The 22620-nt window shown below is 45.5% G+C and overlaps 1 protein-coding gene across 1 annotated transcript; it reads left to right on the plus strand.

Annotated features, from left to right (window-relative positions):
* Positions 1-14380: 14380 nt before the first annotated feature.
* Positions 14381-15777, plus strand: LOC118471891 (uncharacterized). Its single transcript, XM_035967556.1, has one exon. It carries the CDS (start codon positions 14599-14601, stop codon positions 14899-14901), a length of 303 nt encoding a protein of 100 aa, XP_035823449.1. The 5' UTR covers positions 14381-14598; the 3' UTR covers positions 14902-15777.
* Positions 15778-22620: the final 6843 nt, after the last annotated feature.

A 22620-nucleotide genomic window follows, 5' to 3' on the forward strand; every position in this document is an offset into this window, starting at 1 on the left:
CCTGCTAAACTCTTCACAAGACTTTTGATTAGTAGAACCAAATATTATGTCATCGACATAAATTTGGCACACAAACAAATCATCATCACAAGTCTTAGTAAAAAGAGTTGGATCGGCTTTCCCAACCTTGAAAGCATTAGCAATTAAGAAATCTCTAAGGCATTCATACCATGCTCTTGGGGCTTGTTTAAGTCCATAGAGCGCCTTAGAGAGCTTACACACATGGTCGAGGAACCGTTCATCCTCGAAGCCAAGGGGTTGCTCTACGTATACCTCCTCCTTGATTGGCCCATTGAGGAAGGCGCTCTTCACATCCATTTGGTACAACCTGAAAGAATGGTGAGCGGCATATGCTAGCAAGATACGAATTGATTCTAGCCTAGCCACAGGAGCAAATGTCTCCTCAAAGTCCAAACCTGCGACTTGGGCATAACCTTTTGCCACAAGTCGAGCCTTGTTCCTTGTCACCACCCCGTGCTCGTCTTGTTTGTTGCGGAACACCCACTTGGTTCCCACAACATTTTGCTTAGGACGAGGCACCAGTGTCCAAACTTCATTGCGCTTGAAGTTGTTGAGTTCCTCCTGCATGGCCAACACCCAGTCTGGATCTAGCAAGGCTTCTTCTACCCTGAAAGGCTCAATAGAAGAGACAAAAGAGTAATGCTCACAAAAATTAACTAATCTTGAACGAGTAGTTACTCCCTTACTAATATCACCCAATATCTGGTCGACGGGATGATCCCTTTGAATCGTCGCTCGAACTTGGGTTGGAGGTGCCTGAGGTGCTTCTTCCTCTTCAACTTGAACATCCTGCGCTCCCCCTTGATCATGCGCCTCCACTTGAGGTACCTGTTCGTCATCTTGGGTTGGGAGATGCACCATAGTTGAGGAAGACGGTTGATCTTGCTCCAAATGTTCCTGAGGCCGTACATCTCCAATCGCCATGGTGCGTATTGCGGCCGTTGGAACGTCTTCTTCATCCACATCATCAAGATCAACAACTTGCTCTCTTGGAGAGCCATTAGTCTCATCAAATACAACGTCGCTAGAGACTTCAACCAAACCCGATGATTTGTTGAAGACCCTATACGCCTTTGTATTTGAATCATAACCTAATAAAAAACCTTCTACAGCTTTGGGAGCAAATTTAGAGTTTCTACCTTTCTTCACAAGAATATAACACTTGCTCCCAAATACATGAAAATAAGACACATTGGGTTTGTTACCAGTTAGCAGCTCGTAAGAAGTCTTCTTGAGGAGGCGATGAAGGTAGACCCTGTTGATGGCGTGGCAAGCCGTGTTCACGGCTTCCGACCAAAAGCACTTGGGGGTCTTGAACTCTCCAAGCATCGTCCTCGCCATATCAATGAGCGTCCTGTTCTTCCTCTCTACCACACCGTTTTGCTGTGGTGTGTAGGGAGCGGAGAACTCATGCTTGATCCCCTCCTCCTCAAGGAACTCCTCCACTTGAAGATTCTTGAATTCGGACCCATTGTCGCTCCTTATCTTCTTCACTTTGAGCTCAAACTCATTTTGAGCTCTCCTTAGGAAGCGCTTGAGGGTCCCTTGGGTTTCAGACTTATCCTGCAAAAAGAACACCCAAGTGAAGCGGGAAAAGTCATCAACAATAACTAGACCATACTTACTTCCTCCTATGCTCAGATAGGCGACAGGTCCGAAGAGGTCCATATGCAGCATCTCCAAGGGTCTTGATGTTGTCATCACATTTTTTGTGTGATGAGAGCCTCCCACCTGTTTCCCTGCTTGACAAGCTGCACAAGGTCTATCTTTTTCGAATTGCACGTTAGTCAACCCTATCACGTGTTCTCCTTTTAGAAGCTTGTGAAGGTTCTTCATCCCCACATGTGCTAAGCGGCGATGCCACAACCAGCCCATGCTAGTCTTAGCAATTAAGCATGCATCTAGACCGGCCTCCTCTTTCGCAAAATCAACCAAATAAAGTTTGCCGTCTAGTACACCCTTAAAAGCTAGTGAACCATCACATCTTCTAAAGACAGACACATCTACATTTGTAAATAGACAATCATATCCCATATTACATAATTGACTAACAGATAGTAAATTATAACCAAGAGACTCAACTAAAAACACATTAGAGATAGAGTGCTCATTAGATATTGCAATCTTGCCTAAACCTTTCACCTTGCCTTGGTTCCCATCACCGAATATGATTGAATCTTGGGAACCCTTATTCTTGACGTAGGAGGTGAACATCTTCTTCTCCCCCGTCATATGGTTTGTGCATCCGCTGTCGATAATCCAGCTTGAACCCCCGGATGCATAAACCTGCAAGGCAAATTTAGGCTTGGGTCTTAGGTACCCAACTCTTGTTGGGTCCTACATGGTTAGTCACAATTTCCTTAGGGACCCAAATGCAAGTTTTATCACCCTTGCATTTTGCCCCTAATTTCCTAGCCACTATCTTCCTATCTTTTCTACAAATAGCAAAAGAAGCATTTAAAGCATGATAAATTGTAGATGGCTCATTAATTTTCCTATGAACATTAGCAACATTTCTCCTAAGCATATTGTGAACAACATTTTTCCTACCAACATTTCTATCATGCACATAGGAAGAACTAGAAGCAAACATGGCATGAGAATCAAAAGCATCATATGCATTATAACTTCTATAAGCATTTCTATATTGTTTCTTGTCATGATACATAAAAGCATGGTTCTTTTTAGCACTACTAGCCATAGGGGCCTTCCCTTTCTCCTTGGTGGAGATGGGAGCCTTATGGCTTGTTAAGTCCTTGGCTTCCCTCTTAAAGCCAAGTCCATCCTTAATTGAGGGGTGTCTACCAATCGTGTAGGCATCCCTTGCAAATTTTAGCTTATCGAAATCACTTTTGCTAGTCTTAAGTTGGGCATTAAGACTAGCTACTTCATCATTTAATCTCGAAATTGAAACTAGGTGTTCACTACAAGCATCAATATCAAAATCCTTACACCTAGTACAAATTATAACATGTTTTACACAAGAATTAGATTTATTTGCTACTTCTAATTTAGCATTTAAATCATTGTTAACACCTTGTAAAGTAGAAATGGTTTCATGACAAGTAGATAGTTCATAAGAAAGCATTTCATTTCTTTTAACTTCTAAAGCATAGGATTTTTGTGCCTCTACAAATTTATCATGTTCATCATATAACAAATCATCTTGCTTTTCTAAAAGCCTATCCTTTTCATTCAAGGCATCAATCAATTCATTGATTTTATCAATTTTATTTCTATCCAATCCCTTGAACAAGCTAGAGTAATCTATTTCATCCTCATCACTAGATTCGTCCTCACTTGAAGAAGCATAAGTAGAGTTTCGAGTACATACCTTCTTCTCCCTTGCCATAAGGCATGTGTGACGCTCGTTGGGGAAGAGGGATGACTTGTTGAAGGCGGTGGCGGCAAGTCCTTCATTGTCGGAGTCGGACGAAGAGCAATCCGAATCCCACTCCTTGCCAAGATGTGCCTCGCCCTTTGCCTTCTTATAATTCTTCTTCTTCTCCCTCTTGTTCCCTTGGTCCTGATCACTATCATTATCGGGACAGTCAGCAATGAAATGACCAAGCTTACCACATTTGAAGCATGAGCGCTTCCCCTTTGTCTTGGTCTTGCTTGGCTGCCCCTTGCGACCCTTTAGCGCCGTCTTGAATCTCTTTATGATGAGGGCCATCTCTTCATCATTAAGTCCGGCCGCCTCAATTTGTGCCACCTTGCTAGGTAGCGCCTCCTTGCTTCTTGTTGCCTTGAGAGCAAGGGGTTGCGGCTCATTGATCGGACCATTCAAGGCGTCGTCCACGTACCTCGCCTCCTTGATCATCATTCGCCCGCTCACGAATTTTCCAAGGACTTCTTCGGGCGACATTTTGGTGTACCTGGGATTTTCACGAATATTATTCACCAAATGAGGATCAAGAACGGTAAAGGACCTTAGCATCAGTCGGACGACGTCGTGGTCCGTCCATCGCGTGCTTCCGTAGCTCCTTATTTTGTTGATAAGGGTCTTAAGCCGGTTGTATGTTTGAGTTGGCTCCTCGCCCCTTATCATCACGAACCGTCCAAGCTCGCCCTCCACCAACTCCATTTTGGTGAGCAAGGTGACGTCGTTCCCCTCGTGAGAAATCTTGAGGGTGTCCCATATTTGCTTGGCGTTATCCAAACCGCTCACTTTGTGGTATTCATCCCTGCACAAAGAAGCTAGAAGAACAGTAGTAGCTTGTGCATTCTTATGTATTTGCTCATTAATGAACACAGAACTATCCGTACTATCAAAGTGCATTCCACTCTCTACAATCTCCCATATACTAGGATGGAGAGAGAATAGGTGACTACGCATTTTATGGCTCCAAAATACGTAGTCCTCTCCATCAAAATGAGGAGGTTTACCAAGTGGAATAGATAATAAATGAGCATTTGCACTTTGAGGAATACGCGAATAATCGAAAGAAAAGTTCGAGTTAACCGTCTTTCGTTTGTCGTAGTCGTTGTCGTCGTTGTCCTTGTGGGAAGAAGTAGACTCATCACTGTCGTCGTAGTAGACGATCTCCTTAATGCGCCTTGTCTTCTTCTTCTTCCCATCTTTACGTCTATGACCCGAGCCCGAGTCGGTAGGCTTGTCATCCTTTGGCTCGTTGACGAAAGACTCCTTCTCTTTATCGTTGATCACGATACCCTTCCCCTTAGGATCCATCTCTTCGGGCGGTTAGTCCCTTTGTGAAGAGAACGACTCTGATACCAATTGAGAGCACCTAGAGGGGGGGGGGGGGTGAATAGGTGATCCTGCGAAACTTAAACTTATAGCCACAAAAACTTGTTTAAGTGTTAGCACAGTAATTGCCAGGTGGCTAGAGAAGAGTCTCACTCAACACAATAAACACAAAGATATCAATCACAGAGATGGCACGGTGGTTATCCCGTGGTTCGGCCAAGACCAACGCTTGCCTACTCCACGTTGTGGCGTCCCAACGGACGAGGGTTGCAATCAACCCCTCTCAAGCGGTCCAAAGACCAACTTGAATACCACAGTGTTGCTTTGCTTTTCTTAATCCCGTTTGCGAGGAATCTCCACAACTTGGAGCCTCTCGCCCTTACAAAAGATGTTCACAAAGAATCACAGAGCAAGGGAGGGATTAGCAACTCACACAAGACACAAAGATCACAGCGAATACGCACACACAAAACCCAGACTTGAGCTCAAGAGACTAGCACACTAGAACGGAGCTCAAATCACTAGAATGTCGAACAAGTGTGCAAGAATGATGTGTGAGTGATCAAGATTGCTCAAGGAATGCTTGGTTTTTTCCTCCATGCGTCTAGGGGTCCCTTTTATAGCCCCAAGGCAGCTAGGAGCCGTTGAGAGCAAATCTGGAAGGCCATTCTTGCCTTCTGTCGTCTGGCGCACCGGACAGTCCGGTGCACACCGGACAGTGTCCGGTGCCCGATTTCCTTCCTTAAATGGCGAAGCCGACCGTTGGCGGCCTTGGAGCCGTTGGCGCACCGGACAGTCCGGTGCCCCCTTCCGACCGTTGGCTCGGCTACGTGTCGCGCGCGGATTCCGCGGCCGACCGTTGGCTCGGCCGACCGTTGGCTCACCGGACAGTCCAGTGAATTTTAGCCGTACATCGTCGGCGAATTCCCGAGAGCGGCCACTTCGCTCGAGCCAGCCTGCACCACCGGACACTGTCCGGTGCACCACCGGACAGTCCGGTGCTCCCAGACTCAGCAGAGTCTTGGCTGCTCGAGCCAAGACAATTCCAATTCGATTTTTCCTGTTTCCAGCACTTAGACACAATATATTAGTCCATAAACAATATACTAAGTCTGAGAAACATACATTTATCCTTGATTTGTACTTTGTCCACCATTTTACACTTAAGCACTTGTGTCGGACACTAAATCACCAAAATACTTAGAAATGGCCCAAGGGCACATTTCCCTTTTAGATAGTCTTACCACTAGAAATACACACACATACTTTGCTACGCACATTCAACACAAAAATGATTCGCATGTGTTTGCTATGGCACAACTAGAAATTATAAAAGAGTATGCATGATGTGTGTGGCCAGCTTTAAGTTGTGACCCATATATATATATATATACATATATATATATACACATATATATATATACATATATATATACACATATATATGAAGATATATTTCTTAATTATGTATAGTAAAAAAAAGTCTTGCATAGGTCTACAAGATCTAAATATATATTAAACATAAAAATTTCAGTGTTCTCTTCTCTCTAGTTCTTAGGCTATCTCCAGCAGCTTATCCATACCCATACTCATTTTCAAACTTCACTCTACGAACATTACACTCTACAGTGTAGAACAGTGCAAAACAGTGTTTTTTAATAAACTATGGATATACTGCTGCACACGGCCTTAGCACATAGACTTTCCTCAACTCACTATTGCTTCTCCTCTCTCCTACCAGCCACCACGAGATTTGCTAGTGCAATAGCTGCCATTATATTTGGCTACATAAGCCTACGCACATTGCAAATAGCCAATTATCAATTTGCTTAATTTAATTTCACTTTACGCGTGCTTTAAACTATATCAAAAAACACTGCCAAATAGTATTAGTTTAAATGATTATGTTGATCATCGAACATAACAAATCTTACTTTAAATTGGCATCAGATCATTTTACTTATAATATCTTGTTTTTTTTCTTGATTGGCGACAACATGCATGATAAAATAAGCAAAAATAATAAATAGCAAATATAAAATACAATGTCTTTACTAGCTCGTAGGCCTGCTAATGGCAAAAAATCCAATCCACTCCCACCCATACCCAAATCTAATTACTTTGATATCCATTCCAAACCCAACCAAAAATACTAGAAGGAAGTTAAACCCAACCCATCCAATAACATTATTGATCCCAAACCAACCCGTAATTGGGTGGAAACCCATGGAAAACCCGTGGGTATTTCCAACACTAGGCAAAGACAATTTAAAAATCACATTTTAAAGCAGTAAATTAATTCAAATGAAAAAGTTTTCAACTACAAATTTGTATAACTCATCATGATGTACATTTTATATTTTGAACATTTCTTCATATGACAAACTAAAAATAAATTTGTTCATAAAACCTATCTCTCTCGTAGTTTATGGAACTACGAGAGATATGTATAGAATTTGTGCATATTGTTAGAACTATCATGTGAGATGAACAAATGATCAAACAACCAAAATAAACTTTGTAGATCTTGAAAAGTTATAGAAGTTTGTAGTTGACAACTTTTTCATTTGAAGTCATATTGTCAACGAAAACTATGTCTGAATTTAAAAAATTTAAAATTTGAATTTTGAAAACAACCTCAAAAGAAAAAACCACCGACATGAAAGTTGTAGGTATTCAAGAGTTATGAAACTTTGTAGTTGACAATGTTTTGGTTTGAAATCATCTTGTCATGCAAAACTATGTTTAAATTTTGAAATTTGATTTTTTTCAAACTACCTCGGATGGAAAAACCACCAAAATAAAAGTTGTAGGTCTTAAAATGTAATGAAACTTTGTAATTGTCAAATTTTTTATTTGAAATCATCTTATCATTGAAAAATTCGTGTGAAGTTTTCAAATTTAAAATTCAAATTTTGTAAACGGGATGTAGAAACTATTAAAATAGAATTTGTAGATCTCAAAAAGTTATGCAACTTTATAGTTGGTCACACTTTCAAATAAAATGGCACTGATAAAATTGTATAGTATAGTGTGCTGTGTGTGACTAAAGAAATAAAAAACTTCTTTAAATCTGAAATAAAATGGTATTGATTAGGGTGGTAGTCTGATTGGTGAATACCCATGGAAACCCATACCTATACAAATCCATATATATCCATGGGTATCAACTATTTTGACCCGCAATATAAAATAAACCCACCCAACCCAACCCGTTAATAATTAAAACTCATCACAACCCACCAAAACAAAACTATTTCTTAAACCTACCTAAAATACCCATTTACATCCACCCCATTTGCAGGGTATTTACGACCATAGCCAAGTCACCGTACGGAAGATTCCAAGCATAATTCCGTTGGGGGGACGAATATCCAATATTCCAGAGCGGATATGCCAGCCGAAGCCAGTACCGGCCAGTACGCCACCCCCTCTTTCTCTCTCTCGCTGATCGTGCCTTGTTCTCTGCGTGCCGCGCGCGCGAGGAGAATAATCTTTGCGCGCTCCCCTGCTACCGGGCCGCGCTGCCCACTCCCCATCCCCGCCTCTCTCCTCGCAACAGAACCAAGCATCTCCACACGTCGCCATCGACACGTACGCGAGTGCCACGCCGGAGGTCGACGGAGCAAGCTAGGCAGAGGCCGTTCGAGCACGGCCGGCGCCCGCGTCCCACGGTGCATCTCCGGCTGCGGCGAACCGGACCATGGGCGCGGACCGTGTGGGTCAAGGTCTCGAGTCAGGTTGACTCGATAGATAAAGATTCTTTCTCTTCTGACTCGAGACCAAGATCAGGTTGATTCGAGAGACAAAGATTTTTTTCTCCTCTGACGAGACAAAGATTCTTTCTCCTCGTCCAGATAGTGATGTCTGGACGATGAAAGGGACAGTTTGGTGGATCCATGAAGTTTGCTAAAAAAAAGTAGAGTTATGTCGAGAGTTATCACGAGTTCTCGTATACCGTTAGCCTGTTCGAGATCTCGGCGAAAAAGTGTATTAGGTGGGATAAAGTGTGTTGGGTAGGAAATGATCAACTTTTCTGGATACTTTGGTTACTCACTTAGATCAAGTGAAGAATAAGTTCGTTATATTAATCACCGTGGTCTTTATATAAAGACGACAAACTATGTAATCCCACTCGCCAAGTAAAACAACTGAGCCAAATGTTTAGAGAAGACACATCCTTTAAAGCATCATATAAGATGATGTTTCTTTATTCTCTCTGTACACGCTCTCTCTATTCTTCTCAAACTATTTTATTATATTTTAGACAACGAATTGAACTAAACTAAAATATGTACGAGACATTTAAGGGTACTACAAATACGTACGTATAAAAATTTAGAGGAAAATATGTCCTTAATATGAGATCTTCGACACATACAGGGCGAGATATAAAAGACGTACGCTAGTAGAGACGAATGTGGTATAGAGGAGAAAATCTCATAAAAGTCTATAAATGGTACATATGGAGAATATGGGTATAGAGGAGGATATCACTCGATACAATCTTACCATTAAAACGGCACACATAGACGAATGTGATATGTTAAGGGGTTCAAACTGTGCGACGTGTGTGTGTATATATATTTCTGATGAACGGCTAAGAGATAGTATGGGGTCACACGATGATGATACTGTTAGAATCTATGCTGTCTAGGATCGATTCCTAAGTCCCTAGAATACAAATCCGTAACTGAAAGTAAAACCTTGATGACGTGTAGATCTGATCTACTGATCTACTGAGAGGAACGGGGAAACATACCTTGTTGTTGCTGTTGCTATCTTCATATTGTTGCCCTGCAGAGAAGCAGCAGGCATCGTGATCCGAGCCACTGTCTGGTTGTCGCGTTTCCAAACACTTCGACGCCTAGGCGATGGGGGCCTCTCGGACTAGGGTTTTTTTTGGGGCGAGGTACTAGCGTTAATCTTTCCTGCGACCCCTTAGTCCTATATATAGCGTCGTGTGTCTGGGGGCTCCAACCGAGGTTAGCGTGGGCCCTCCCAATCAAGGGCCCATTTAAAGAGATAGATAGTTGGGTTTAGCCCAATCCGGTCACTGATGACCAGCTGTAGAGGACACACCCAACAATCTCCCCTTTGTTCTCTACATTCCTTATTCTCAACTTTTCTGGATTCCATCCCTTGACAAGTTTACACATAGACCAAGGTGTGACAATGACCGATTAAGTATCATCGCACTCATTGACTACAACATGCTCGCCTGCTTCAGAACGGGAAAAGACTTTATTTGGTTGCAGTCTGTAGCCCCTGTGATTCAAGATCATAGGTACTCCCTTAAACCCATGCCGGCTGCGTGCTTACTAAACACGCTGGGTGGAAGACCTTTTGTGAGCGGATCCGCTAGCATCTGCTATCTTCTGTTATGCTCATCTTTTATGATTTGATCCTGAATCTACTCCTTAACAACATAATACTAAAAGTCAATGAACTTGGCAGCGCCACATGACTTGCTGTTATAGGAGTACAGTACCGCTGGCTCATTATCGCGGTAATTTCTCAATGGTCGCTCTATGCTATCAACCACTCTTAATCCGGGTACAAATTTCTTTATCTTTATTGCCTGCCCATTTGCCTCATGCATGGTTACAAACTCAGTGTGCATTGTCGACGATGCTCTCGCTGTCTGTTTGCAACTTTTATAAGAAATAACTCCCCCAGATATAGTAAATTTATACCTCGAAATAGGAACTAGATCTTCTGTTTGTTAGCATGAGGCCATTTTCGTACCTTGGAGGTACATTAGAGCCTTCTTAACTGTGTTCTATGCCTGGGTTGATCTGATATCTCCCAAGCATCCCGGTAGTAAATTCTAAGTCAGGGCGAATATATATTTGAGCATACAAAACGCTTCTAATAGTAGAAGCATATGGTACTGACTTTATCTGATCTTTCTGACACTGAATCTGGGGACACTGATGATTCCCAAACTTATCACCCTTGACTATTGGCGCAGGCGTGGCCTTACACTGATGCATAATGTACTTCTTTAGTACTTTTCTATGTATGACTTCTGTGAGAGTTCTAATACTCCATTATGTCTATTTCTGTGAAATTCTATTCTAGAACATAAGAGGCTTCTCCTATGTCTTTTATATCGAAGGTCGAGAAAAGAAAACTTTCTGTTTCCGCCAGTAGACATTTATCACTACTAGCTAAAAAATATGTCATCGACATACAAAAACAAGGAAGATATACTTTCCTTAGACTTCGCATAAATGCAATTGTCTTCCTCGTTTTCCTCGAAACCAAAACTTTCTGATAGTCTGATCAGACTTGATGTACATCTGTCAGGATGAATGTTTTAATCCATAAATGGACCTCCTTAAGTGACATCCCTTGTTTTTTCTTTTACTGCTCATGACAAAACCCTTTGGTTATGCCATGAACATGTTTTCTGTTAACTCTCCATTTAGTGATGTTGTCATTACATCCATCTGATGGAACTCTAGATCAAATGAGCCACTAGTGCCATAATGATCCGAAATTAATCTTTTGTTAGGACAAGTGAGAAGGTTTCAAGGTAGTCAATGCATTCTCACTGTGTGAACGCCTTGGCCACATGTCCTTGTCTCTTTCTATATTCCCTTTGGAGTCACGCTTGATCTTCTAGACCCACTAATTTGCGATTCTCGTAGCTGTTTCATATGTAGTGGGATCACCTTCTGCATCGATGTCCTCACACATATAAATCTCATCGCTTTCTATGTCTACACTTGTGTAAACTCCATAATCATCATGAATCGCAGATCGTATAGACCTTTGAGACCTTCATAAACTTGTTTCTAGTTCTGGTTTGTTCTGGGGCTCCTGCATTGGTGCATCACTTGGCGCAACACTACTACTGTCATGTGAACTCTCCTGTGCAACCGACTCAGAAGAGCCAGAGTGTGCAGAAGGTGAAGTAACTTGCTCTGTAGTAGTTGCACTTGGTGATACAATATTTGCAGCAGGGGTTTCACCTCGAGTCGTTACAACCGTTGGTGGAACCACAGCGGGTATCGAGAAGTATGGTTCTTCAACCATCGGAATCGGGACATACGTCCTCTTTTCCTGAAGGTCAACCTCTCTGAGTACCTTACTCCCCTTGATCATGTCATCTTCTAGGAAAATGGCATGTCTGGTTTCTATAAACTTGATTTGTCTACCTGGGCAGTAGAATCTGTAACACTTCGATCTCTCAGAATAGCCAATAAAATGGTAGCTAGTGGTTCTCTCATCTAGCTTTTCCTGCCCAGGATTAAATATTCTAGCTTCTGTTGGACAACCCCATATGTGGAAGTAGTTGAGCGTGAGCTTTCTGCCAGTTCACAACTCATATGGAGTTTTAGCCACCGATTTGCTAGGAACTTTGTTGAGTATTTGCATAGCGGTTTTTAAAGCCTCCATCCATAAACCCAATGGTAAGTTAGAGTAACTAAGCATACTCATTACCATGTCCATCAGTGTTCTTCTTACGCCTTTAGGCAACCACATTCTGTTGCGGTTCACCAGGTGTTGAATACTGAGCTACAATACTGTTTTCACTTAGGAACCTCGCGAAAGGATCCTGGGACCTGTCCATACTCAGTATGGTGCCCACAGTACTCCCCCACACGATTTGATATGACAATCTTTGTGTTCAAATCGTGTTGTTTTTCTACATCAGCCTTGAACTATTTAAACTTGTCTACATCTTATGATCTGTCCCTTAAAAAAAAGGGTAAATATAATTGTAGTGAGAGTAGTCATCTGTGAAGGTTATGAACAAGTCAAACCCATCTACTGTCCTAACTGGAAAAGGACCACATATATCTATATGAATAATTTCTAACACTCTCATACTATGCATGCAATCTATGCAATCCTCTAAGTCTGTGAAGTCTAGGTGATGGAGAATCTGTCCCTTAACGAGACTTCTTTTCTCCCCCTCGAAATATGGCCCAAACGATAGTGCCATAATTTCGACGAGGTTTCTCCATCACATTGTTTTCTTACTCCTGCCAATGTTGCCTGGTTTGTTTTCTTGTGTATCTAGCACCACTGTGCGAAGATAAATAAAGCATATCTCGTCAGATGGCGAGACCAACATCTTTATTATCAAAACTGAATAACACACAGTCTCTGTCACTGAAGTGATAGTGGATGTGCTGATTGTCTAATCACGAAACTGAAGTTAAGTGTCTGCTTGCTTTCCGTTAACCACTGCAACTGTTTTCAGCCCTCTGGAGCCTTTAGGTTTGTACGGAATTGCATTCTGTAGCATCTATTGCAGGAATGCTGGACACTTTCTTTTGTATGCCCTGTCTTCTTGCAATAGAGGCAGGTCTCAGGGGGATCAGAGAATCTGTCTGATTGTTGCATGTAGAAAACATCGTGATCATGTTTGATCTTATTCTTGAACCTTTCTTAGAGGTCTTGTTCTGTTTGAGGATTCTTAGTTTGGAAAGATTGATAGAATCACTTATTTGACTTATCAACCTTTCCTCCTTTTAGACACACAGTGTCGTGAGTTGATCTATATAGCACTTGTCTATTTAGACAGGTGTTTTACTGATAATCAAATGTCTCATATTCTAGAATAGCACCCTCAATAGGATCCTGGATGAGACTCTTATTGTGATCAAGTACATTACACTTGGGTCTTTTCTAATTGACCTTATGGATGTTGCATTGCGCCATCTTAAGGTCATCCTAAGGTGAGCCTACTGTAGGCTTACTGGGTTTCTCAAACCACAGTGAGGAATCTATTTCATCCACTGTAGTTATCATTTCAATCTTTTCACGCCATAAGTGGCAATAAATACCACATAGCGGTTTAATCTGTCTTGTCTGACCAACTAGTAGCCAGAATATGCACTTTTGCAAAGTAAAACAGAAAATATTTAGGACGTCTGAAGTAAATACTGAAACATAAAACTTGCATGAATTAAATATTCGACGTTGGTCAAATAATAATCATGTCTGATCTACAAATTTTCTAGTTCTAAAATTCTAAACCATCGTTGGATGATCTAGAAAACTTAATTCTTGTATAAAATGTGGCAACAATATTCGACGTTGGTCAAAATATTCAATCACCACAAAAAAATCTGAATTTCTATGCACTTAAAGAGAATTAATCCACGTAGGCTTCATAATAAACAATAATGCATAGAAAAACAAATAATAATCTGGTTCTAAAATTCTAAAACCATCGTTGGATGATCTAGAATATGTATACTTCTGTTCCAAATGTGGTAACAATATCTAACGTTGGTTAGAATATTCAATTACCACAAATTTTCTGAATTCTATGCAATTTAAACAAATAAATTAATCCACGTTGGTTTCATAATTAACTGAAAAATTGCATAAAATACTGAATAAAGTACCAAAGTACGCAGCGGAATAAAATAGTCCATAAATATATCTGTAATTTTCTATAACTGGAAAAATATTTCTAAGAATTTTCTGAATTTTCTGCACTGTTTCTAATTTCTGGAAATAGAAAAACAAATTCCAGAAAAAAAAATTGGAGCCATTTCGGCCTGGCCGACCACCCGGCTCGGCCTTGTTCGGCCCACCCCGGGTCTGGCCATGTGGCCCAGCCGCGCGCTGGCGGCCCATGAGAGGAGAGGGCGCGCGCCTGGACTGCAACCTGGGCCCAGGCCGTGAAGTTAGCCCATGCGGGGCGCTACCCCCACCCCGCCGAAATCCTGGCCGTGCAGCCGGATCGACGGTCCAGATTCTTGCGCGCATGCTATAAAAGGCGGAGATCTCGGTGCCGGTGGAAAAAAAAAACCCTAAAACATTCTACTCCTGTATCCCAGCCGCCACAAACAGCCAGCCGGCCGCCAGGATTTCTCCTTGCGTTCCTGCATGGCTGCATGGCCACTAACAGACTGCCGGCCGCCAGGAGCTATCCATGCATTTCTGCATGGGCCTCATGGCCGAGCTATGCTCAAGTGCCGCCTCTGGTTTCCCTTTTTTTTTTTTTTAATTTTCTTCTCCCCAGCCGCTGCTCCACTCGGCCGCCAGGGAGCATCACGCTTGTTTCTTTCTCTGATTCTTTGTCTGAGCAGCCGCTAGAGCACAGAGCTACTGGCCGAACGTGCCCGAGTACGGCCGTTCCTGCGCGTTGCATGCTCCTATCTCTCTCTTTTTTTTTTCTTTCTTTCACTGTTTACTGATTTTGGAGATTACTAACGCACGGTTGGCTTCAATGCACCGGAGATGGCCGGCCTGAGCCGCCTCGCATCCCCATCCCGCCGACGTGCGCGTCCCTTCGGGTGGGCGCGCCGTCGTCGGATGGGTGCTGCGCGGTGGTCGAGGCCCAGTCCGACGAGTTAAGAACTGCGGCACTGTTAGCCGTCGTCTGCGAACCTCTCTCTCCCCAGGATCTATCCTCAACTCGATCCCTCAAGTGATTTTGTAACGGGATCGAGTTTTGGAGGTAAAGAATCATAGATCTGGGTCCCGCGATATTTCTGTTATTTTCTGTGATGATTTTAGTGCATCTGTACACTTTTGATTCACGTGGTTTTTGAAAAAAATTAGGGTTCTAACCCTAGCTTCGTTCTGTACGACTTTTTTCTGATCTGTTCTTGACCGTTTATTAAAAAAAATCACGAGTACCTGTTTACAGGTGTACCGATTAGGGTTAGGTCATAAATCCTAACCCTAGACAGTTATGTGACCTCTCTCTGGTTTGAGGCTGAGACACACTGTGTCTCTTACAGTGGTCAAACCTAAATCTCTAGGGTTAGGGAAAACCCTAACCTGAGAGCATCGACTTCTTTCTGTTCTATTATCTCTCTGATCTCGGTGATGAACAATAATAAAAAAAAATAAGCTCAATCACATTAATCGAGACCTTTCTGTGATCTCATAAAACTGATGTGGATTAGGAGTTCTAGGGTTCTTAGGATGCCTCTGATACCATTGTTAGAATCTATGCTGTCTAGGATCGATTCCTAAGTCCCTAGAATACAAATCCGTAACTGAAAGTAAAACCTTGATGACGTGTAGATCTGATCTACTGATCTACTGAGAGGAACGGGGAAACATACCTTGTTGTTGCTGTTGCTATCTTCATATTGTTGCCCTGCAGAGAAGCAGCAGGCATCGTGATCCGAGCCACTGTCTGGTTGTCGCGTTTCCAAACACTTCGACGCCTAGGCGATGGGGGCCTCTCGGACTAGGGTTTTTTTTTGGGGCGAGGTACTAGCGTTAATCTTTCCTGCGACCCCTTAGTCCTATATATAGCGTCGTGTGTCTGGGGGCTCCAACCGAGGTTAGCGTGGGCCCTCCCAATCAAGGGCCCATTTAAAGAGATAGATAGTTGGGTTTAGCCCAATCCGGTCACTGATGACCAGCTGTAGAGGACACACCCAACAGATACTGCCGCTGCGTTGTTGCATCCGCGCGCCTGCCTCTGCGGCGCAAAGAGAAATGACCTTGAACAAGCCTAGCAACCGGCCGCCAACCGCGGCTGTGTTTCGTTTCGAACCGTTGGTACGTGCACAGCGTCTCTCACGCATCGTACAGTACAGTAGTGTCAAAAAAAAAAAAACAGGAGCGTGCAGTTATCTGATCCTAATTCCTGTAACCTGAGGTACATTCTGGGAGTCCGAGCTATTTCTTTCAATCAACGTTCGCGTTAGAAATTTGTTTGATGACGATGTTGCCTGGCGCATTGGACAAAAGAGATAACTTCTTTTATTTTGGGACCATATACGACTAGGCTATTCGCAAGAGATTGTAAAAAGTAGAAAATTTAGAGTGTAGATTACACTTTTTGCAGAGCGAAATTCGAAATAGAGAATAAGATAGAAGATACTATATAATAGTTGTTGTAGTGTAGACGGCTCTCAACATCATTTCCGGCAAAATGGGAAGCGGCCCCATCTTTCTAGCCACCATCTGTTTTTTTAACTTTGTTGTTATCCGCAAGGACAAATCCGGCAACAGAGCAATAAGCTCGCTTTCATCGCTCGGATCAACTCCAACTGTAGCGAGCTAGCTTTCTCGTGCTCGTGCGGATCGAAACTCTTGAATGGAAACAGATATAAACTCTTGAATGTAAATTGAAAAAAATGTAACCCCAGCTCCTTCAAAAATGGTAAGATCTTTGGCGTAAGAAGAAGTAGCGATCCATATCATCTTGCCTTGGTTCTGCTTCCCCTCTGTTCTTAAGAATACCGAGTCGGGTTCTTCTCCTACCAGTATCGAATAGAACATGCTGAACAAGATGTTCTTCATGAAAACCCACTCGATTTAGATCAGGAAAATCGTACATATTTTATGATATCAGTTTAATTTACAAAAATGGAAATAATAGTTTGATGATATTAGAAGAGTGCACGTACGTGTGATCTATATATATGATAAAAATATAGAAAATAGTGACTAATAACATGACTTTGATTCAAAACCTTATAGGATAAAGAGCATCCTAGTGATAGATTAATTAGTGTCTAATCTGTGTAGTCGTTTCGCTTGGTGCGGTTCAGAAGGATACGATGGAATGTCGATCAACATGAGAAAAAAGAGAACGAAGCGAGCACTCATATCGCTTGTTGCCACTTCCCTAAAAAAGAGATTGACGTTCTTCACCCGAGCAAGTGAACTCTATGACGACACTCGTCGAGCACGGGAGATTAGAAGATGGCGAACTGAGCAGGTACAGTTGTCGGGGATCATAATTAGAGGTAGCCCAAGACTTCTAATCTCAGCTGGTAACCCCCATCAGCACAAAGCTGCAAAGACCTGACGAGCGCGATTCAGGTCAAGGCTCCGTCCGCTCAAGGGACACGATCCCGCATCGCCCGAGCCCAGCCTCGGGCAAAAGCAGCCGACCCAGGAGAATTCACGTCTCGCCCGAGGGTTCCCTCAAGCAACGAACGCACCTTCGGCTCACCCGAGGCCCAGGCTTCGCGGAGAAGCAACCTTGGCCAGATCGCCACGCCGACCGACCGTATCGCAGGAGCATTCAATGCAAGGATCGCCTGACACCTGATCCTGACGCGCGCTCCTCAGTCGACAGAGCCGAAGTGACCGCAGCCACTTCGCCGCTCTACTGACCGACCTGACAAGAAAACAGCGCCGCCTGCCCTGCTCCGACTGTTGGGCCACTCGACAGAGTGAGGCTGACAGCAGCTAAGTTCAGCCTCGGGCGCCATAGGAAGCTCCGCCTCGCCCGACCCCAGGGCTCGGACTCAACCTTGACGCCGGACGACGGACTCCGCCTCGCCCGACCCTAGGGCTCGGACTCAGCCTCGACCTCGGAAGACGGACTCCGCCTCGCCCGACCCCAGGGCTCGGACTCAGCCTCGACCTCGGAAGACGGTCTCCGCCTCGCCCGACCCCAGGGCTCGGACTCGACCTCGACCTCGGAGGAGCCTCCGCCTCGCCCGACCTCGGGCTCGGACCGACCACGTCACAGGGGGGCCATCATTACCATACCCCTAGCTAGCTCAGGCTACGGGGAACAAGACCGGCCTCCCATCTGGCTCGCCCCGGTAAACAAGTAATGATGGCACCCCGCGTGCTCCATGACGACGGCGACTCTCAGCCCCTTACGGAAGCAAGGAGACGTCAGCAAGGATCCGACAACCCCGACAGCTGTACTTCCACAAGGCTCAAGTACTCCTCCGACGACCACGACATCACATGAACAGGGCACCAAAACCTCTCCGACTGCCACGACGGTATGTACTAAGGGCTCTAGCTCCTCTCTGCTAGACACGTTAGCACACTGCTACACCCCCATTGTACACCTGGGCCCTCTCCTTACGCCTATAAAAGGAAGGTCTAGGGCTCTCGTACGAGAAGGTTGGCCGCGCGGGAGAACGGGCTGGCGGACAGTCTCTCTCTCTCTCCCTCGCGGACGCTTGTAACCCCCTACTGCAAGCGCACCCGACCTGGGCGCAGGACAACACGGAGGCCGTGGGTTTCCCCTTTGCCGTTCCCCCCCCCTCTGTGCTCCGTCTCGCGCCGACCCATCTGGGCTGGGACATACGGCGACAATTTACTCGTCGGTCCAGGGACCCCCCGGGGTCGAAACGCCGACAGTTGGCGCGCCAGGTAGGCACTACAGCAATTCAAAGCATTCCCGTCGGCTACATTAATTCCCGTCGGCCTGCGCGCGGGCCGACGGGAATTAATTAATCCCCGTCGGCCAAAGTAAGGCCGACGAAGATTATTTAATTCCCGTCGGCCAGTCAACGTAGCCGACAGGGATTAACTAACTCCCGTCAGCCCGCGTACAGCCGACGGCGATTAACTAACTCCCGTCGGCCGCGTCGCCAGGCCGACGGGAGTTATTCGAAATAACCACCACCGTGCCCTTTCTTCTTCCTTTCTGTTTCTTTCATCGCGCGCTCTCTCTACGCCCGCGCCCGCGCCGCCGTCCTGCCCGCCACCGCCCGCACGCCGCCGGCCGACGTCGCCGCCCTGCCGCCGCCCCTGAGAGCACCTAGAGGGGGGGGGGGGTGAATAGGTGATCCTAGGAAACTTAAACTTATAGCCACAAAAACTTGTTAAGTGTTAGCACAATAATCGCCAAGTGGCTAGAGATGAGTCTCAACAGAACACAATACCACAGAGAAGACACAGTGGTTTATCCCGTGGTTCGGCCAAGTACAAAACTTGCCTACTCCACATTGTGGCGTCCCAACGGACGAGAGTTGCACTCAACTCCTCTCAAGTGATCCAATGATCAACTTGAATACCACAGTGTTATGTTTTTCCTTTCAATATCCCGTTTTGCGAGGAATCTCCACAACTTGGAGTCTCTCGCCCTTACACTTGAGATTCACAAAGAAATACGGAGTAAGGGAGGGAAGCAACACACACAAATCCCCAGCAATATGCGCACACACACGGCCAAGAATCGAGCTCAAAAGACTATCTCAAAGTTCTCACTAGAACGGAGCTCGAATCACTACAAATGACAAATGAATGCGCAAAGACTGAGTGTGGATGATCAAGAATGCTCTAAGGTTGCTTAGTGTGCTCCTCCATGCGCCTAGGGGTCCCTTTTATAGCCCCAAGGCAGCTAGGAGCCGTTGAGAGCAAATTTAGAAGGCCATCCTTGCCTTCTGTCGTCTGGCGCACCGGACAGTCCGGTGCACACCGGACACTGTCCGGTGCCAGATTTCTTTCCTTAAATGGCGAAGCCGACCGTTGGCAGATTTGGAGCCGTTGGCGCACCGGACATGTCCGGTGCACACCGGACAGTCCGGTGCCCCCTTCCGACCGTTGGCTTGGCCACGTGTCCCGCGCAGATCGCGCGGCCGACCGTTGGCTCGGCCGACCGATGGCTCACCGGACAGTCCGGTGCACACCGGACAGTCCGGTGAATTTTAGCCGTACGCCGTCGGCGAATTCCCGAGAGCGGCCACTTCGCTCGAGGAGGCAGCCTGGCGCACCGGACACTGTCCGGTGCACCACCGGACAGTCCGGTGCCCCAGACCGAAACAGCTTTTTGGCTGTACACAGCCAACTCTTCTCGTTTCTTCTTCTTTCTGTTTCTGATACTTAGACAAGTATATTAGTACACAAAACCAATGTACTAAGACTTAGAAACATACCTTTTCTCTTGATTTGCACTTTGTCCATCCATGGGCATAGATTCACATTTAAGCACTTGTGTTGGCACTCAATCACCAAAATACTTAGAAATGGCCCAAGGGCACATTTCCCTTTCAGCCCCGCCGCCCCGCTCGCCCGCCGCCCCGTCGCCGTCACGCCGCTCGCCCGGCCGCCGCACCCGAGCCCACGGCCACCGCCCCCGCCCACGGCCGCCGGTCCCACGCCGCGAATTTATGAGGATGCGTGAAGAGATGAGACAACAACGCGAATTTATGGAGGCTTGCAATGCACATAACCAAGCGATGTATCAAGTGAGTACACATAATCCGAACTCTAAATTATTATATTTTAATACAACATCTTCGGTAGTAACACATATGTGTTTAACAGTTAATGCAGCAACAGAGCATGACATCAAATTTTCCACCGCCACCACAATGGAGCCAATTTGCAAACACACCAGTTCCACCAAAACAGTTCACCACCCCTCCGACACATATACCTGCACCTGGAGATAGGGTACGTTTGATAACTCTCCATTAATTTATATACTTGTATACTTTTTTGATATTTGCATTTAACGTGATGATATTTGCTAACTTGCATAGGTTACACCTGAAGCGGGTGGTAGTGGGTCTGATCCAGCAGTAGGGACTGGATTTGTTGACTCGCTCTTCGCGTTCCCTCCTCCTGGTGGTGGTGGCGGCAGCGGTCAAAGCTCTAACCACCCAAGTGGTGGTTATCTCTAAACACTTGAACTTATGTTTGAAATGTCGTACTCGTTGGTCGATGTTATGTTTCAATACTATGTCGTACTCGTTGGTGGATGTTGGTGGATGTTATGTTTCAATACTATGTCGTACATGTTGGTGGATGTTTTAATTATAAATGCAAGTGTTTATGTCTAAATGCATGTGTTTGTGGATGTCGTATCTCTAAATGCATGTGTTTGTAATGTGGCTGTTATCTGTGATTTATGTTATGTTTGATATATGTTATGTGTGCAGAAATAATGACATAATTTAGTGCTGTTTTTGTAGCAGTATAGGGTAATTCCCGTCGGCCCAGTTAATTCCCGTCGGCTATGGTCGAACCGACGGGAATTAACTAATAATGCTCGTCGGCCCAGTTAATTCCCGACGGCCACGTCGGACCGACGAGAATTAATTCATAACTCCTGTTGGCCTGGGAAACCGACAGGAATTAATAAATAACGCCCGTCGGCCCACAACACCGACGGGAGTTAGCCTTAACTCCCGTCGGCCACCTTCTAGCCGACGGGAATTAATTATTCTCGTCAGCCGCCGACGGGGATAAACTTATCCCCGACAAGGGACGCCTGGCGGCTGACAACCGATGGGAATAAGCCCTAAACCGACGGGAATAAGTAATTCCCGTCGGTTTAGGCTTATTCCCGTCGGTTTCTGGCCGACGGGAATTAAGTGAATTCCTGTAGTGAGGGGCCTGCTGCGTGTTGACGATGCTTCATTTCGGGAGTCTTGAGTTCATGTCCCTCGACGGCAGCTACGACATGATACTCATTCCTCCGCCGCGCGACAACGACAATGGCGACCGTCAGCCCGCCCGCCGGCGGTGGAATCGACGACGTCTTCCCCGCGTGGCGGAAGAGCAACATCCGGGTCTGTCCCGTCACCTTCCCCGCCGACGGAGGAGGAGGCGGGGCAGGCATGGCCAAGCAGTAGGCGACACCTCATCGGCTGTCGAGCGAGTCGACGGCGCCGGTGCCCCAACGGGGGACACGTCGGGCTTTGACCTCGCGTCTGAGACGAAGACGAGCGTCGTTTCCCCGCAACACGCCAACCTCAAGCAGACGTACGACGCCAGCACGCTCGCGAAGGGCTTGCTGGGCGTTAGCCTCGTACCTGAGACAACGGTACAGTCCGTCCCCGACGCGACTTCATCACCGCCCGTCGATCAAGAGGTACCGTCTGTTTCCCATCCCATGCCTTTTAGATTCAGCTACGACCCACCAAGCGACCCCGCTTCGGTGGACGCTTTCATAAAGGCTTGTCCAAACCCTCCAGGGTATCATATGCGGTCACCCTGGGACCGGCTGACGGCCGTCTCGACCTACGGGCCCCTGGGTTCCGAGGAAGATGACGAGCCCGACTCTGGTTGGGATTTCTCCGGGCTCAATAACCCCAGTGCCATGCGGGACTTCATGACCGCATGTGACTACTGCCTCTCCGATTGCTCCGATAGCAGCCACAGCCTCGGCGACGAGGACTGTGGCCCAAGTCGTGAATGCTTCCACGTCGATCTAGGGGGTCTCGACGAAGGCAACCATCTTGGTA

Source organism: Zea mays, chromosome 4, assembly GCF_902167145.1.
Source record: "Zea mays cultivar B73 chromosome 4, Zm-B73-REFERENCE-NAM-5.0, whole genome shotgun sequence".
Taxonomy (NCBI): Eukaryota; Viridiplantae; Streptophyta; class Magnoliopsida; order Poales; family Poaceae; genus Zea; species Zea mays.

Coding starts and splice junctions, on each gene's coding strand:
- LOC118471891 (XM_035967556.1), top strand. CDS start 14,599: ATGGCCACTAACAGACTGCCGGCCGCCAGGAGCTATCCATGCATTTCT.